The sequence below is a fragment of the Pteronotus mesoamericanus genome, unplaced genomic scaffold, assembly GCF_021234165.1.
Source record: "Pteronotus mesoamericanus isolate MK-2021 breed Mesoamerican mustached bat unplaced genomic scaffold, CSHL_Meso_final scaffold_85, whole genome shotgun sequence".
Taxonomy (NCBI): Eukaryota; Metazoa; Chordata; class Mammalia; order Chiroptera; family Mormoopidae; genus Pteronotus; species Pteronotus mesoamericanus.
Genome location: NW_026555329.1, coordinates 78,282,542 through 78,301,879, shown reverse-complemented (window position 1 = coordinate 78,301,879; position 19,338 = coordinate 78,282,542). Strand labels below are relative to the sequence as shown.

Sequence of the window (19,338 nt, the reverse complement as noted above, 5' to 3'; positions counted from 1 at the left end):
CCCCCTTAGGAAAGGAACAAAGGGCCAAAGAGTAGCCTCACGAGACTCACGTGGGCCCTTGTACAACCGCTCCCTGAAGCATTACCCCCTAGAGACAAATCTAGGCCCAGGCCCAGAAAAGCAGCAAAACCACACAAGGGACACCATGGCAGACACCAGGACCGGCTGCACTGACTAAGGACCACCTGCCCTGGCGCTGACCAACCAGTGGAGGCCATGACCCTGGCAGGACACACCTGGACAGCTGGTGCATATTCTATTGAGATCCTCCCCTGAGACCTCCAGATCGATACCCTCAAAGCTCAGGGCCCCGGCTGGCTCCCCCCCGCCGGGAGTGTGCCCATTCCACTCCCATGGCCCTTTTCTCCCCGCAAAGGGAGTGACCTTTGCCTTCCTCTCTCCTAAGCTAAGGACACTTTTTTGCCTCTGTAACTTGTTTCCTGAGCCCATTTCTTCTACCGCTGACTTCTTTTCCCTCTGTGACTTTCTAAATAAACTCTTACAGTTTGAGTCTTGTCTCTGAATTCTTCCTTAGCCAGAACTCGAGTACTGAGGTTGCTGAACCCACGTCCCGTCTGACCACCAGCCCAGCCCCTGGTGCCATTCTTGCCACCGCCAACATTTCTACCGCATTTCTGTGAAATGTATCAGTAATTCAGGTGATACAGTTAAAAAAAAAAAAGATAAGGATAAAATTATTATGGAGTATAAAACTGTTATCTTATACAGATGCCCCAATACCTATCCTACTGGTATTCCCACGGACAGTAAACTGATGCAGATCTTCGGAGAGGGGACAGCAGCCTCTCGGTCAGCCCCCGTGACTTAGGGGAGCCAAACCGTGTATTTATTTGCAGCAAAAATAACTACAGCCTGATGAAAAAAAGATCACTTGAGCCAATAGACTTCCCTTTTAGAATTTGTCGGGAGAAACAGAAGAGCACTTGGCCAGCTCGCAATGACCGCTAAACAATGGCCATAATAGAGGGTGTTACAGAGCCAGATATGGGGCACCATGAGCACTGAAGCTGCATTAGCTGGGATGGGATCAGCTGTAAATGACAGAAAGGACAAGGGAGTCCACTTTCACAAAAAAGGGAACTGATTGGCTTAAATCACTGAAAAGTATGGAGCTGGGGGTAGCCTTGCAGCAGGGCTCAACGGTCACCAAGATTCTGGCTAATTTCGATCTTTCCAAAGCTTCCTGACTGTGTCCTCAGCCTCGGGCCGCCCCACTCGTGGTCCCAGGTGGCTTCCCAGGACGGCCGGCCTTGACCGCAGTCATACCCCCGCAGGCAGTCTCAGCGGCCGCGGGTCGTACCTGGGGACCGATTAGCCCCTCCGAACCCAAATGGAAACCAGAGCCTGTTGCAAAGTGATGGAGTGGGGTTTGCCCACAGGAAATGGGTTGCTGAGAAAACAAGCAATGTATACTTCTCACGGGATTTATGAGAATACAAAAACTGTAAGCGGAGCAACTCGGAGCAGGAGGGATGAGTGCGTTAAAGCTCAGGTATGTTAAGGCAGAGTGTTTGGGGGTAAAGGTCCATGAACTTGTATCTTTAAAAGTATCTTGAACCCAGAAACTCCTCTAGTTCCAGTCTCAGCAAGGTCCACACCTGCTACATACGGTGACTGTGCATCTCAGCTTGTTCAGAGTAGAAAAAGTTCGCATTCCTTTCATTCCCAAAAGCAGCCCAGTTTTCTGACAAATTATATGGTCATACTACCGTTGTGGCACCTGCTTTTGAATTTCTACAGATTTCTCCCCAATCCATCCTCACGCGTAGCTTTATAGCAAGTTGTCTGTGCTTGGACTAGTTTGAGTTGGTCTCGGTAGAAGACATCTCTATCAGGAGGCAACTCCCCGTGGCTGGGAGGCAGGGTGGCACCTTCTACTGAGAAGAACAAGAGTGAGGGCCTGGCCAGGCACGTCAGCACAGCCAACCAGGTGCTCCCATAGGAAACGAAGTTTGGAGGAGGCACGCAAAGGTGCAGCTCATGGAGACTATTCCGGGTGACTGAGGGGGAGTCTGGGACGTCGCGTTCTGGTGAGAGGTGACAGACCTTGGGGTTTCTTTGCCCATCCTGGGTTTGGCCTTTCATCAGATCTGAGCTACAGAATGACATTTCCTCTTAAATTCACACAGTCTTTATTTTATTTTATTTTTATATGATCAAAAGCCCTGACTTGTGCAACTTCATGCAACAAACGGGCCAAATTGACATAGTTGCTGATAGAGACTCTGGAAAAGAGTCAGCCAGTAAGTATCTGGAAAGCGTAAATTTAGATATGCTGTTTTATATTACCTGTATCCTTCCTACACACAGAGGCAGACAGTGGTTTGCCGAGAAACGGCTTTCTGTTTTCCTTCCTAATGGTAACAGGAGGCATGACACTCTTAAGGAGAACAGGTGGTACCGGTGAGAAACAGGTACTTAGAAAATGGTCATTAGCCAGTTCAGTGTTCCGAGCACAGAGCCAGGCTGCTTTGGAAGATACTGTTTGTATATTGTCTGCTTTATTTACCCCAGACCAGAGTAAGGAAATGGGCCTCTTCCTTTTGTTGTAAGCCCCAGCCCCTCCGAGGCCCACCTCAGCGGCCTGCCTCTCGCGGCTGAGCTGCGTCTTCCGCGCCTCTGGGTCTCCGCTCCGCCCATGGCGAGGCCCCAGGGCCGGCAGCAGGAGGGCCGTCTTGGAGCTTGTTAGGAGCGCAGAGACTGTTCTCGCTATGGGCCCACTGAACCGAGTCTACCTTTTAACAAGATCCCAAGTGATTCTTGTGCACAGAAAAGACCAAGAAGCACAGGACTAAAACATTCGCTCTCCGAAAAAGAAAATTATTTTTTTCCTCTTCTCTCTCTGCCCGTGTTCGCTTGGTCACGCTGAAACTGTATCACGAACCAGTCACTCTGTCGTCCATCCCTTTTATGGAAAGCACTCCTCTCGGCACATGGATTTACCTTGTAAATAATTTTGCGTTTATTTTTCATTCCGATCGGTTATCAGCTGGGCTCCAGCATTCCAACTACCCTTCCGGGAGCCGGAGAGGGACTGCTCCCTTAGGGAACAGTTGTATTCGAGCAAATGCCTCTTCACCTTGGACGTGCTTCTCCAGCTTCCCTCCTGCCTGCGCCTACCTGTGAAGCCCGGTTCCTCCATGAAAAAAGCGCTTTACAGTAAACTTACCAATGGAAACCGGTCATTTTCATGTTTTACTCCACTCATTGGCTAAAGAGAAGAACTTAGAAGATTCTGTATCTCTAAACCATTATTTAGAAAATATTTTCAGTGGACTCTTTTCTGATGTACCCACTTCCAGCGTCTTCTGACCGCAGACTCCAAAAGGATAGGCAGGGGCGAGAGAGGCAGAAGGGTTTAAAGGAGGAATGAGGTGAAGCGGGCTTTCCTTCCAATGGGTGAAATCTGATGGCTCAATTCCACTGGACTGCACACAATTAAAATCAAGCACGTGCACACATTCCAGAAGTTAGTGGCTTCTCTAGACTGTGGGCTCAAGTACACATTCTTTGAACGTCTTTCAGGTATTCTGAGAATCTGTGGCAATTTCCTATTTCAGCATCGTCACCTGCCTTAGTTTAAACCATCCACCTTCCCAAGATAGCCTTGCCCCTTATTATCTGATGCTAATTCCTCTGCCTTTGAAGGACCAATCTTAATCCCATTTCTTCCATAAAGCATTGCTGAATTGCTCCATTTGGAATTACTCTTTTCCTTCTTTGTACTCTCAGAGCCCTTGTGCACATGTGCGTGCTGTTATTGTATTCATCCATCCATCCATCCATCCACTCATTCTACCAGACAGTGTGTGCGCAGAGCCTACCCCATATCAGGCACACTCAGGCACTCCTTCCAGAATCGGGGGCAAACTCAGGGCTGTTTCCCCTCCTAATGATGCTTCGAGTCTAGAGCAGGAGAGAGAGATGTAGCCATAGTGTTGCATGTGTGACTGTGGAGAAGTTTAAAAGAACCTGACCCGGTCTTAGAGGGTCTGGGATGGTTTCTCGGAGTGAGTGACCCTTGAATTGATCTGGAGGATGCGAAGGCAGGGACAGGCGAGAAGTGGTGGGTGTGCACCCATCCGGACCCACAGCACAGGCAGGCGAGGGCCCCCGAGTGGGGATCCTGGGCGCTGGGCGAAGCCAGCACGGCTGGGGCGGGGGGCGGGGGATGGGAGAAGTGGAGCCCCACAGGGAGGCGAGGGCCACACCAGAGAGCCTTCTACACCACTTTAAAGCATCTGTGTCTTTTCCCTAAGGGTGACAAGTAATTGATGAATTTCAAGTAGGTGAAGTTTAAACAATCAGTATGAGAACTAGAGTATATACCCACCTCGGCCATTCTATCATAAAATCCTTGAAGAGGGAGGCTACACCTTGTTCAGCCTGAAGGCGTCAAAATGTCTATTGCCTGAGACTAAAGGCAAAAGACGTGATAAATGCACTTATTTTTGAATGGTTGGAGGAAAAATATAAAATGTATAGCTTGAATAAATTATATACATGCTGCATCAAATATTTTTTTCAGGAAGCATAATTTTTTAATTTTTTTGTTTTTTATTTTTATGTTTTTGAGTTATCAAGTGGACTATCAAGTGCTATTTGCCTTTCCAGTTACACATTTTCTTCTTCCACCTCAGTAACAAACCCTCAAGTTTTAGTAGGTATATTACCACCTAAAATAGGAGACAATAATTCTAGTGTATCTTACAACTCGCTGTAGTCATAACTAAATCTGGCCCATGAGATACAAGTGAAAGTGTTGCATGAAACTTCTGGGAAAACTTATTAAAAGGGGAGGTGGGCCCTCCTACTTTTTTCATGAAAGGCTGATGAAATGCCTGGAGTTCAAGCAGCCATTTTCTGATTAGGAGAATGGAAACCATGAACTGAGAAAACTGGAGCAGAATGTTAAAGTCTGGATCTCTGACCGCTTTCTGGAGTTACCACGTGGGCTTTGGATTGTCTATCTCAGACATCTCACATGCGAAATAAGAAATGTCAGATCTGTCTAACAAACTCTAACTGGATCTTTGATCCTAGCAGCTGAAAACAGTTTCTAATTGAGACCTAACCTTTTACTTCAGGAATGTTAACTTATACATACTGGTATGACTGACAGATGGTTTAGTGGAAGTAGTTAATCTTTGGAACAAGAAGTTCTAACTTGTGCTCTACTAAAATATTGTCTACTTGGCTTAGGCTTCATTTCTATTTTCATTGAATTCCTTTTATTTTATTTTTAATGAATAGGGAATTAATATTCCAGGAGAAAACCAACATACCTGGCTTTGAAGTCTGTAAAGACATTCTCTGGAGATGGTACTGCAAGCAGACTTAGGGCTTAAGAAAACGTCTAACTAATTAAAAGGGACCGCACATTTCAGAAGGATGCCTGCTTCCCAGACCTTCTGGGAAGCCCCATGGTCTATGGAAGAAATCAGCCCTAAAGGACAACTTACCAAGTCCTATCAGAAGTTGCATGGATCTCTAACTTGCTTTTGGTCAAGATTAACACAGCACCTGGAGAGTCCTTTCTCAGTTGCCCAGCATCCAGATGGGACTACCCAGTGATTCTAGACCTGCACTGTCTAACAGAAATACCATGTGGGCCATGCAAAGTGAAATAAACAGAGAAATCATGAGTGAGATCCTTTATATTCCTCTATTTGTGCTAAGTGTCCACAACCCAGTATGTATTTTACACATACGGCCCAGCTGTGCTGGTGTTTAAATGTTTGAAAGCCGTGCTGGACTCGATCCTGTGCCTTGGAAAGGACCTCCGTCTCGGCCCCTCCCGTGTTCTCCTCATTCCACTGTGTCATTCATCGCCTGCACTTCGAACAGCTCTGCCTCCCCTATTTTAACTGCCTCTCTTTTTACCTTCCCCATTGCATAATTGGTACTGTGGTTTTCACCATTCACTAGATCCCAGTAAAATCTTACTCTAAATGATGCACTTAACTACTACACAGATACTCAGTTAAGACATCGCTCAGGGACTAGTGAGGCTAATGCTTATCTGAGACCAGTTTCCCTTTCCAGCCAGTGCCTTCCTGACGTCCACATCTAATGAGCTCCCCTGGTTCAACATGGAAACACGCGGGATTGACCCTTTCGCCCAGCCCCCTGGCTGCTGCCCTTGCTCCCGCTCTCAGACAGCCTCTGCTCGGACCACCAGAGCACGTGCTGGCCACACGAAACCTCGCTTCCCTGCCAATTGGTCGATGGTTCTTGTAGCTGGCCCCTTTCGAATTGGTTCCCCTTAAAATGTTAGTGTCACAGAAAGAGCTGCCCATCTCTGGAAGACCCTGCGTTATGACCACGAGAGTTTCCTGAAGGCCCCATGTTGCTCACACAGTGTCCTTCTGCATGTGCTTTTTGTGTACCAGGAATGCCCTCTGTGTGCCTCTGAGTAGCTCCTGTGTGCACTCTGCATCCGCACCTGGACCCCAGGCAGAAATAGAGCGGCTTCGTTTTTGGCATTTCTCAGTTTTCTCAATAGCTACATTTAAAAAAAAAGTCTGTCTCCTTTATTAATTCATAAGGATGTAGCATCCATAAGGCCATGTCCTTGGCACCTGGTAGCTAATCAAAGAATGGTTGTGGAATGAGTGAAGAAATGAATGAAGAAATAATATATCCTTTCAACGCTTCTGTGACTGCCTGCACAGCGTTCTGCTCTGGGTCACTTGAATGCTCCAGCAATGCGACAGGGCCATCTGCGCACCCCTCTTGCCCCCATGTCTACTCACATCTTTGCTTCTGCCCAACACATTCTTCCCTTCCCTCCTTGTCGTCTGAAATGGCTCTTCCTCTACAGTTCAGCACACGTCCCTGAAGCCCCCAGCAGCCACTGCGGCCCACTGTGATTTCCCCTTCATTAGTTTCCTGCAGAACCACTATTTGGAATGATGAAAAGCACACACGTCTTCATACAGCTTTGACACTACTTATGACGTTAGTATGTTTCTTTGAGGAGGGACCCAGTCCCACGTCTTGTGGCTTTCTCATTGTGGAGGCAGACCCCATGCTTTGACCTTCTCAGAGGTAAGGAATGACAATAACCATGTCAACGAAGCCTGCCTTTCTGTGGGTGGTGTTTCCAACTTCAGAAATGTCCCTCTTTAAGATTGAAAAGCTTTTTGTTTCTTCATTAATTTTCAATGCCTAAGTTTAAGAAAAAAAGGAATTTATCTTGAACCATGTCCATTTGCCCAGAGGGGGCCTTCACGGAAGTATGTCCATGAAAATAATTTCATGCTGATGAAGACTTTTGGGAACTATGCCAAAGGATCAGAGATCATGAAACTATTGGAATAACAGTTCAACAGCCACCTCTTTCTGAAAGCAAACTAAGGTAATCCTATAAACAAATGTATGGAACTTGGAAGGTCTACCATTCTTACCATTACAGAAAATGGTCCATTTAAATCAATCTATTTGCTGATTAAGTCAGACTTTTCAGGTATTACAATTTGTTAGAAGCTATTATAGACCCACTTTCAACAACATTCCAAACAAGCACGCGCACATATTCCCCGCCCCTTCCATCCGCGTCCCTGCCCTGCTCACGCAGCATTCCTTTTGATGTAAGTGGGATTCGGTAAACAAGAGGAGACCTAGACTCTAACACAGTCCTCGATGAATTCATAGAGACAGATGATGACACAGAATTTCTCTCTAATATGGCAATGGCTTACTTGCAGACTTTTAGACAATGCTATCTGAAAAGCTAAGCTTGTTTGCCCTCCTGAAACTAAACTCTAGGTAGAGTTTACATATAGCCAGAGGACGAGGAAGTACTTCTATTCAATACACAAATAAAATGAAATGGTGACAAATACCAAGGCTTAATAAAACTGCTTTATTATTTTTTTTTCCTGGCATAGAGAAATCTATGACTCCTTCTCCCTTTGTCTCAGGTCATAACTCCTTTAAATAATAAAGGAAATCTTTCAAAGAAAATTTCATTTTTTTTTTCAGTCCTCACCTGAGGATATACTCACTGATTTTAGAGAGAGGAAAGCGGAGTAGACAGAGACAGCGACAGACACTGACTGGCTGCCTCCTCTACACTTCCCAACCAGGGATCAAACCGGCAACCTTTTGGTGTTTGGGACGATGCTCCAACCAACTGAGCCACTTGGCCAGGGCAAGAAAATTTAATTTTTAAACTGCAAAACACATAGACCCCATTCTTTAAATTTTACCCTGGTTTCTATTTTAATGAAAGTAGGTAATGCCCCATACCGATAAACCAGAGAGCCATGCGACTTAATGGTCCTTCCATCCCTCCATCCCGCCTTCCCTCTCTCTCCTTCCATTATTTGGAATTCAAGAAGCAAAAGTAAAAAGTGAATTCTACTTTCTTTTTCATATACTACAGAAGTCTTAAATATGTTGGATTTAATGAAATAAAAAAACAGAAACATTAAAAGGAGACACACTGTCACCATTTTAATTTAACTTAAAACTCTACATCACGTAAACTCAATAACTCACTGGCCAGAGGGAACTGTTCTAGGCCCTTGACTGAAATTCTACAGACAACAGCCTGGTGATTACCAGGGCAGGAAGGGGGTGAGGTGGAAGAGAATGACCAGGGTCAGGGGGTAGAGGGTGAGGCAGATAAATCGAGACAGAAAGAGACTTGACTTTGGATAGTCAAGCCTCTGTCCTGTATTGTATATGGAACGCGCAATACACTATACAGACGATGTATTACAAAATCATACACTTGAAATCTATGTAATTTTACTAGCCAGTGTCACCCCAATAAATTCAATAAAATTATTAAAAATTTTAAAGAAAGAAATTGTACATCTCCAATCCACCAGCCTTTCAGATGACCCATTTCCATAAAGCATCAGCCTCAATTTCCAGTTCTGGTTTCTTAAAATGCAGGGGAAACTCAAGTCACTAATGGGTCTCTGCAGGATTTACAGTTGCCTTGTCCCTACCTAAACTGATGGTTTTGTTTTGGGGCAATTGTTTTTCTAATAACTTTTAATTTGCTTTAATGGAAACTCTGTCTCCACGTATTTGAAAACATACCTAGTATTTAATCAGACCATGTTATCACAGTAGCAATTATGATTTGCCTAAACATGTTTGGGAATTAACGGACTTCCATACAGCATGTGGGGAGGACTCCGGATGAAAGGCGGTAACCTCTTGCTCCAGCTCGCCTTCCCTCAGGCCATGGGTACCACTTCCAATCTTTCACAAAGGGAGTGGCGAGTCTCTGCTACTCTGTAAAGCTGGTTTTAAATGAGTTCAGTGGCAATCCTGCAGTGCATCTAACTCACTGACAAAAGCTAGTATCTTAAGAAAAAAAATATTTGTTAAGGCACCTAGTTGAAATACGTTCTTCAATTATTTGCTTTTGTTTTTCTTTTTCAGGTCATCTAATATCAAAAGCAGGAAATGAAACTTAATGACTTGTTTAAATCTCTCTGTAGTTGACCTAACTATATGTTAAAACGCCTTATCTTTTTCCGTTCTGCTCATCTTCCAATGCATAACTGTCTTCTGACATTACTTTTGTGCACTAGGCTTCCTTGGGATTTAAATGTCAAAGCGCAGCAATATGCCACACTGAAAGCAAATATATGCTTTCTTTTGTCCTAATACATGCAATACATCAAAGAAGAATCAGGCTGCTGTTGAATCTTAAAATGGTTAATTTAACTTTTTTCTTTTTCTTTCTCTCTTAGGAGAGTGATCTCCTCTGGCATATCACTATTCTGCTTTCTTTTTAAAAATAAGTTTGTCACTCTAGTCCCCTATTTGTATTTAAAAATAAAATCCCTTTGAAATCACTTCATAGAGACAACTGACTTCAACATGGGTTCACCTGGGTGTGTGATGCTTTGGGGACATTGAGTGTGTGTTTTTATGCCACATCAAGGACTGAGGCTTCCATGTTTGGGTGTAAACAGGGAAGTCCCCGGGGGCCCCCTTCTGAAAGAAACCAAGTGTCTCCGGCCTTGGAGTTCAAAATCAAAGGGGAGCCCAAAGTTAGCATGGAAGCTCACGAAAGAGCCACGCATCTCAAATAAGGAGTGAGTCAGATCCAGCATAAGAAAATGGGGCTTTCCAGGAACCAACTAATATTCAATTTAGCCCAAAGAGAGAAAGAAAGAACATAGCCATTTATAATATGAAATCAATGGGTTCCAAGATGGGAGAGAACTGAGATAAGGTTCAGAGACAAAATGAATATATTTGCAATAAAGATTGACAATGTGAACTGTCATGTAAAAAAATTAAAGCAGGACTATGCGACTAGTCTTTTTTTCTAGGTGTTTATTTTGAGCTGGGGACCTGGTCTTTGGACCCTGAAAAACTTTGTTCTCAGGATGTTCCTGAGAGGTGTCCTTTCTGCAACAGGAAACCCAGCCTCACGCCTGGACAACTCCCGGCCGGTTCCTGGTCTCCAGGAACGAGCTCCAGCCTCGGAGTCCAGTGGGACCAGAGTCCTAACGATGTCAGAAGTTAGCAGGCATGCAGTTCTCAACAACGCCGAGTTTCTCTGAGAAACTCTTTGCCTCCTTTACCCGTTTTGCATAATTACCGTAGAATCTAATGGTAAAAGACAAACTATGTCTCAGCGGAGGAGCTGATGGCAGGAAGAGTTCTTCCGAACAAACCAGAAAGGCACGGTCGGCCTGGAAAGGCGTGAAAAGGCTCTGCCCCAGAAGGTGGCAGTTTGCAGTTAGCACCCGAAGGACCCTGCAGCCTTACCAGCTAATCAAAGGGGTAGCCGATAAAATAAAGACATTATTGAAGAAAGCAGGAAGTGCCAAAATGGAAGCAGGCACAAGGGACGGCGGCGGTAATTCTGCCTGGGGTCTGCGGCGGACGGAGCATGGCCGGGGCAGCCGCCAGGCACATGCAAGGCGTCAGGACGTGGGCACACACAGGGTCCCCGCAGAGAGACCCACGCTGTGACACGGGCCTTCCCGCTGCTGCAGCACAAATACTTTTTAGATAGTTCAAGTCCAAGTTTTGGTTTTGTTTCTTTTTCATCCTTTTCCCGCCTTGCGCTGTGGCTGTCCACGCAGTGGGCCCTCGCCTTTCCCACGGGGAGCGTGGGTGGGGAGGGTTCTCCTCGGGACTCTGGGCTAGAACACGTGCGTGGACGTGCCGATTCCACCTTGGCAAGGCCGTCTAAAACCAGGGAGCTTTGGTTTGAAAGGGCGAGGTCTTAGGGAGCAGAAAAGAGGCCCCAAAGGCGTTGTTCTGATCAGTGACAACCCCGCCCCCGCTCCCCGGAGCCCCGTCATGTCAGCATCAAGTCCCAGGAAGGAGGGCTCACTGTTCAGTGTGATCTTTAATAAGTATTTGTTGACTGAATGAGTCTCAACAGAGACTCGGAAATCCTGTGCAGTGGCAGCGTGTGCCCTGCCTTCTGCCGTTGGGGATCGGACTTACAGGGGCCTCATGCCGGCCTGGGCGGCGGGCTCCGGCTCACGTGTGGAGGCACGGCGGCCGAGGCAGCGAGGGGGCCTAAGACAGCTTATCCCTGTACCCCGGCCGCTCACACAGGCTGTGGTTACATTCAGCTCGCACGCGGTGTGCCGGAGGCCTAGCGCTCACAGTCCGTTCCTATGCGATCTGTGCGAATGCTCGCACTGCCGTCTGGCTCACCAGGGACAGGGAATTAGGAGACAGGGGGCAGGGAGGGCACAGATCTTGAGTGCCAACCATCCTGGTTTATGCAGATGGATGGGTTTCCCCAGGCACAGTCCTAAGATCAGAGCAGTCCCGGACAAATTGGACAAATCGCCATCTCACGCCGGTCCTAAACCCTGAGCCCCAGGAGCCAAGGCGCATCCCAAGGCCAGGAGTGGGTCAGGGGCTGACCCCTGAAGGGTAAGCAGGCTGGGGACCTTCAGGGGAGCCTGCGAGGAACCTGAGCAGAGCACGTGGAACAGACCCCACTCCGCTGATTATAGGACCTTCCGCAAGTTGGCCGGCCCTGAGCCGAGGGCCATGCTGGTGGGTCAGGGAAGATACTTGAAATGGGACAAGAGCCCCAAAAGCGAGTTTGGCCTTTGACTAAGCTTCAATCTCATACTGACACCCGAATGTATGTGTTCAAATATTTATTTTTTTTCTGCTATGGACTGGAAGTGGAAGTTTATGAGCAAATGAAGATCAATTTTAGAAAATAAATAATGTATGTTTTCTTCATTCACGTTAGGATGGTAACTTTTAAATTTGCTTTTACAGAAACTCACGACCTCCTTCTGAACTGATAATATTAATCTATGTATTTGCTGTTCAGCTTTCCAACAGTCAGCTGAGTTTTGAAACATCACATGCTGTATCTACCCAACCCTCCTTCAAAAACTCATATAAAGAAATCATGTACTTATTCTTTTCTTTCAAGGAAAGGAAAAAAAAATCAAACAAATGAGCTAGATGGTCTTGAAAAGAAAGCCCTGAATTAAAAAATAAAAATGGGGGCTGTGATTATGCATTCTATCTAAAAATATACTGAAGACTTAATTACCAACGAGAAGCAGGATCCAGTCTATTTGCGGTGTCTGCAGGGGTAATTTTGTAGGCGGTGGTGAAGCTGAAGCGTTTACTCTTCCTCTTCCACTGCCCGTGCTGTTCAGAATGTTTAGTGTCTTTGTTTCTCAACGTATTTACAAGGGAGGGGGACAGGAAAGTTAAGATTATAACTCTAGTGAACTACTTTTACCAGTTTTTCTACCAGATGCTGATTCTAACAACCTGAATTCTCTCTGGCCTCTAAATCGCCGCTTAGTGCCCCAGTGCCAGTCTCTAGAGGACAGCGCTGGCTGCAGCTTAATAGACCCCCAGATGAATGTATCATCTTTCCTTTCAAATGTAAAAAGTGGTATTCCTTAGTTTTAGAAATGGAAGACCGGGGGGAAAAACACACAGGCTTTTGGCTCTGAGAAAAGGAAAACTTGACTGTCTTGCATCAACACGGATTACTCCTCTCCACATACAAAGGAGAGAAGGAGATGCTGGCAGGTGCGCTCAGCTCGGGGTTTCTGACCGTGTGGCCCCAGGCGTGGCATCTGCAATGGATCAAGGACAGTGGAGGGGAGCTGAATCAGGGCAATAAAAGCTTTCTCAGGAACACCACGGCTGACGCCTGCTTATCTCAGCAGCCAGGGCTGCGTCCCACGGCTACTCCTGCCGATGGTGATGATAAAGATACCTGTCTGGCAGCTGGGCTAGGAGGGAGGTCTGAGGATGGACACGGAAGTCATAGCTAGCAAACCAGACACCACTACTTTTCATAAAACAGATGCATTTTTCCAAACGAGGCAAAAGCACCACCTAATTAAACTCAAAATACTTTCACGGCAGCTTCTTCACCCCGTGCGTCCTGGGTGAGAACCGCGGACCCCCAAACCCGGCAGTGACTCCGCATGAGTTCCCCGCTTTGTCCCACCCACCGCCTGCTGCCGCCAGCCCCTCGCAGGTTCTGACCAGCGCCTGCCAGGGCCCTCATGGGACTCACTGAAGCCCCCAGCCCCTTCCCTTACTCTCTCCCGCTCCCCTTCCCTTTGCCCTTCACCCCACTCCCTTGGAAATGCCCCATGGCTCTGTTGTGGTTCCTCTGCAGGAGGAAGTGAATAAACTTCACTTCCCTCCTAAGAGTGTTTCTGCAGGGGTTTGGCTCAGGTTTTCACGCCTGAGAAGAGGCTGGAGGGGAGGGGCTGAGAACAGGAGCTGTACAGGGCATCTGCAGATGTTTGCCTCCGGAAGCAGCGGTGAGGGTGCTGAGGGCAGATAGAAGGTGATGATTATGCAAGGAGGCTACCTGCTGCCATCTGACTGTTTTCAGCATCTCCGAAGAGCAGGGGACCGGTGAGAGGGGAGAGCTGGAGGCTTCCGAGGACATAGGAAGCCTCTTCCTGCCCCCCTGCTCACCACCTCCCTTTCTGTTCTGTGGCTGTTCAGGAAATGAGGCTGAGAAACCCAGGCCCTCAATAGGCGAACATGGCGATTTTGTCAGGCACAACATCCCGGTGCATCATCTGCTGACGTACGCTTGGTACATGCTTACAACCAGTTGCCTTCTTGACATTTCAACTCAAACATCCAACAGACATGTCGCCTCATGCCCTCCACTGAATTCATGATTTTTCCCCTTAACCCCCCGCCCAGTCTCTACCACGAGCCTGCCTGTCTGAGGACACAGGAACTCCTTCCATGCAGTTGCTTTCACCAAATCACTTTCTCTCCCCTCTCACACCCCAAATCTAACCCAGCAAGAAATGCCACTGGGTCCACCTTCTCCATAAGAGTATGTGCAGAACCAGCCACACCTCACTCCCTCCTGCCCTGGCGCCCAGGCCTGAGGCCACCGCCACCTCCCGCCGGACAGCGGACAGCGGACAGCGGATAGCGGACAGCGGGAACAGGCTCCCTGCCGCCCCCCTCCCACAGCCTGCTGTCCTTGTGAAATGCAGCTAGACCATTCCCTAGCTTTGCTCAAAACACGCACACCGGCGCCTAGTTCCGTCGGAATAAAAGCCACAGCCTCGCAGTGACTGCAGGGCTCCAGGACCTGGCCTCCTCTCCTGCAACTCTGCTCCTCGTCCTTCCCGACTCGCCACCCTGGCCCCTTGCTGATCCCGCGTCATGCCAGGCAGCCTCGTGGCACTGAGTGCTCCCTTCTCCTGCGATGCTCTTTCCCCAAGTTGGCCAGCTCTGTTACTCTCTCAGGTCTGGAGCTGTTATTATCTTTTCGGCGAGGTTAACTCTCACTGACCTATTGAAACTGCAACCCAACCCCTCGGTCTCCTGGGATGCCAGTCCTCCTTGATTCGCTCTACTTCTTTTGTCTGTAGTACGTGCGCCTTCTAACTTACTGTAATATTTACTTCTATATTGCATCTGTTCCTTCCTCCCTTCCTTCCAGATCACGGGTTTCAAAAGTACAAGCATCTTTGTCTATTTTGTACAATGATCAATGCTAAGGGCCCAACACAGTGCCTGAGCCATGAATACACTCGAAAATACTGCTGAATGAATACTTCTTTAGCAGGCAGGATGCCGTGCTCAGAAAACAAACCAGTGAAACAAACAAGCCACATGTACAGCCACACACAGAAAGAAAAATAAGTTGAAATCATAGGGTATTCCAGAATGGCACTCAGAAAAACTCCTTTAGTGTCATCTTCCCCAAACGGCTTCCCTAAGTTCTACTCATCAAGTCATTGCAGCTGCTCCTATTACCTCCAAACATTTTATAAAAAGCACGCCTGTGGTAGCTATTTTTTTTTTTTACCCTATGTTCTCATTTATCCTTTTTTCCCCCTCAAAAATAGCCTTAAAATCATTGAGCTGAAATTTGAAGGGAGAAAAGAAAGAGCCAATGTAGGCTTACTTAGGGAGAATGGAGGTAGTTCAGAAATAAGATGGCAGGGATCGGGCAGTTGCAAAGTTGTACTTCCTGAAGTGGGGCAGGGGCGGAATCAAACAAGGGATGGGTTAGGGATGTGCCGTTAAAGTGTGACCGAATGGGTCACCGCTGTGTGAGGACAGGCTAACTCCACTAGTCCTCTGCCTGAACAGGCACAGATTAAATCACCGATGATCTCCACTGTTTGAATAAAGAGAATAGAACCTTGTGTCATATTTATGAAAACACTTCACAGATTAAAAGTTTGATCTGGGGACATTCTGGGTAAATGAAGGAATCTGCTATTCCACACATTGGTAGTTAATGTACAGAAGTCATTGCCTTCACAACACAAGACAAGCAGAAAACGGATTCCAGAGCGGTTGTAGAGAATTTGCAGAGCTGGCTCAGAGGCGGCTGCTTTCCCAGAGCGGCTCTTTCGGGTTATCGTCTGGGAGGATCAGAAAGAAACTCCTTGTTCTGTCGCTACAGGACACTTGTCAACAACAGGACTGACCCTTTTCGGTTAAAAACAAATTGTACTCCTGTAGCTCCAAAAATTGAAGCTGGCGTTCCCTGTGCTACATCTTCACTGGGAGGCCACCTTCGACGGTCTTCGTTTACCAAAAGCTCATTCATTCTTTTGGGGCCAGTTCAGCTCCTACTCTTTCCATGGGAGTAAGACATTAAAATTTCAATATCTCGCCTGTTAAATTGTTTGCTACTAAAAACGTACTAAAAGTACGTTTTTAGTAGCAAACAATTTAAATATAATGCCCAGGAAACATGCTGTTTTAAGTGAAACAGCAGCATCACCATCAAATCTAGCCTGTTTACGAAAGCTGAATGAAATGACTTGGTTATTACTGACAGAAATTATTGTATTATTAAAGCTACTGGCATAGAAAATGGACAAGGTGCTAAAATAGCTCCATATGCTGTATAACTATTATGAAGGAGGAAAATCTTCCTGTATGGAAAATAATTATTAAAATTTATAGATAAACATCTAATATCAGAACATATAATCATAAAACTTTCATCTCTATGTTTTTCTGATTATTGCTACCATTTGTATTAGGCAGAAATAACAGCTATTATATTATTGATGGTTCAAAAATTAGGAGTATATTTCTATTAAAATTGTTCATTGTTCTGTTTAGATGTAAACTGTTTAGGCTATATCAGGATGACTATTTACAAATATGTAATAGAAATAAGCACTATTATATGTCAAATTTTATTACAAACATATTAAGGCTTTAAAATTTACACTCCTTAGATGTCATAAACTGTAATTCACCATTCACGTGAATACTATTTTATTAAGATTATATGGAACAAACTTATTTCATTATAGATATATATTTCAGAATAATTATATATCTTTGAATGACTTCCCTAAGGATTTCCTTGTAAATGAAATAATATTATTAGAGACTTAAAGTGTATATTTTGTTGGGGGCATGTTAAGACTTATGGAACTTTCATCCTTCAAAACATAAAATTATTTTTCAGGATAAGGTAGCCCTCTCATAAAAGATTTAATATTGGTTTTTAAAATCACTTAAATTCATCAAGTTAAATTCAGCCCATGGTTAGATGTAGTTTGCTTATGGGCAAAACATCTAAAAATGAAACATTTTCTTGTTGGGATGAAAGACGTTTTTAGACATATGTTACCGTAGAGTGTGTGGTGTTGCCACAATATTTCATACAAAAACTGTGTCTTTCCACTGTGTGAGAAGTCAACTCGGGTTTTATAAAAAGCTCCTCCCCAGGTTACAGTTTGCAATGGGTTAGCACGTGCGTTTTGTAAGCAGACTCAATTACAGTAAATATTCCGCTTCAGTAAGTACCTGGGCCGCCCACCAACATTTTTTAATGCTTCTTTTTCTTTAGGAGGGGGCTTTAGAGGGGACAGCATGATACGGATGCGTTGTGACCAAGACGAGGAGAGAAGGGGCATCTCTGTTGGTGGGCATAGGAAGCACAACTCCACATAAACTGAGTTCCTTTACAACTCACCCGTTGCTGGCAAAACCACCTCCACAAAGTGCACGCGCACTGAGGGGGGCCGATGGACTAAAGCAGCGATTTTCAACTGCTGAGCTGCGAGAATTTTTAAAACATGCACTACCTGACTATTTCGTCAGGGGCACTGACCTCTTCTTTTCCCTTAGACTTGAATAAAAAAATGACACCAGCCGACGCAACAGTAGCCGTACAGTGTGAGTGAATCAAAATTTTACCTACCTTTTTGTCAGGTCGGCAAAAAATATTTATTTTTGGTGCGCTGTAGAATTTTAGTAATTAGTTTATGTGTACCCTGAGTTGAAAAAAGTTAAAAACCACCAGATCAATGTTACAGCGCAGGTTGTTCTATCATCTATGTCCATGTCCTGATATAAGTGTTACTGCTAATGTCACACATAGAGGACCAGAGACATGCAGATGGCTCCTCTGGCCGGACCCCTCAGAGGGTGGGTGTTTCACTCGTCCCACAACATAAATATGCACTTGGAAATTCTGGACCGCCTGAAGTAGGACGAAAAGACCATTTACCTGTCTATGATGGCACACATGTCGATGCTGACGTTCGCAAAGCTTCCTGGCCTCCCCTGTGCGACCTCGTATAAATTGACAAGTTGGTCGTCCACCTGAAGGAGCTGCATGCATCCTTGGAATGACGGCTGGAGGGCAGAGTGACTTGAGTTACTCATCTGGTTCAGAAACCCTGTGAGAGAGTGGAGATGGGGACATTAAACCCTGTGCCCAGCACGCGTCACTGCAATTCCTAGGGGACGCTCCCTGACCCCGCCCATGGTCTCCGGTCCCGTCCTGTGGAGCCTCGCGGGTGTCGTACACAATGCGCGAGAAGGAAGTCTCGTGGGAACGAGATGGCATTTCAGGGAAAGAAGTAAGGGCTGAATCCAGATGAATATTTGTCTCTGGGGTCTAGCACCCCACTTGACATCTTCTTTCTCACTCTGTCATCGTTCCCTGTCCTTCTGTCAGCGGCTCCCTGCTGCACTCCCACACCTGACCCTGCATGTGGAGCCTGGAACATAAACCTTAGACCTTTCTCAACTATCCAGCTGCCTTCCTCTTATACTTTCAATATTACATCTATTTTCTTAATTTCCTAGAGGCCTATTACTTAGATGTCAAGAAGCTGAAGTTATTATTATCAAGTAATATGACTTATACTTTATGGATTAATGTCTAACTCCACCCAGATATTTTTGCATTACAAATGATTTCTCAATTTATAAAATCCTATGAAACATTATGAAGAGATATGTTTAGGTACAAGAGGGTCAGCCACTGTGCTCTGAATATCTGCTGAATATATGCTACCTAATAGGGTAAAGGGAGCATGAATGATAATAAATAAAACTAAAATTAAAAAAGAATAAAAAACAAGACCACCAAATAGAGTAAATACTACTAGTTCTATTAGGGACTAGCACATACATATACCAGGTTTGAAATCAGACATTAAAATTTTTATTTCAAAATAACTTTAAAATAGCACCACCAAATCAATTACCACTACACCCTTTCAGTAGAAAAATGCACAGAAAATTATTATGCATAGGAAATGTGCAGGCCACAGGGAATAATATTGCTCGATCCCACGGAGCATCTCCAGAAAGCATCTCCTTTTTATATAGTTCCTCACACCAAGGTGACCTATCAGAGCAAATGAAACTGTACTAATTTGCTTTAAAATCTCAAGTTATTCACACAGTTATTTCAATCTAATAGTACATGTAATTTATACAAAATGGATTAATACTAGTATGTGCCATTAATAAAGTGAATTTTCAATTAAAAAAACTTTTAAAAAAGACCATGAAGTGATTTTTAAAAATATCCTATTCCATTGGATTAGTAATAGTAATTTAGGA

The 19,338-nt window shown here is 45.4% G+C and overlaps 1 protein-coding gene across 1 annotated transcript in view; it reads right to left on the bottom strand.

Annotated features, from left to right (window-relative positions):
- The window catches only part of CNTNAP2 (contactin associated protein 2), a 1,059,914-nt gene that overhangs the window by 659,810 nt on the left and 380,766 nt on the right, over window positions 1–19,338 (bottom strand). Inside the window, exon 10 of the mRNA XM_054564239.1 lies at window positions 17,990–18,161. Coding sequence (XP_054420214.1) covers window positions 17,990–18,161 — 172 coding nt within the window. The remainder of the gene's footprint in view (window positions 1–17,989; window positions 18,162–19,338) is intronic.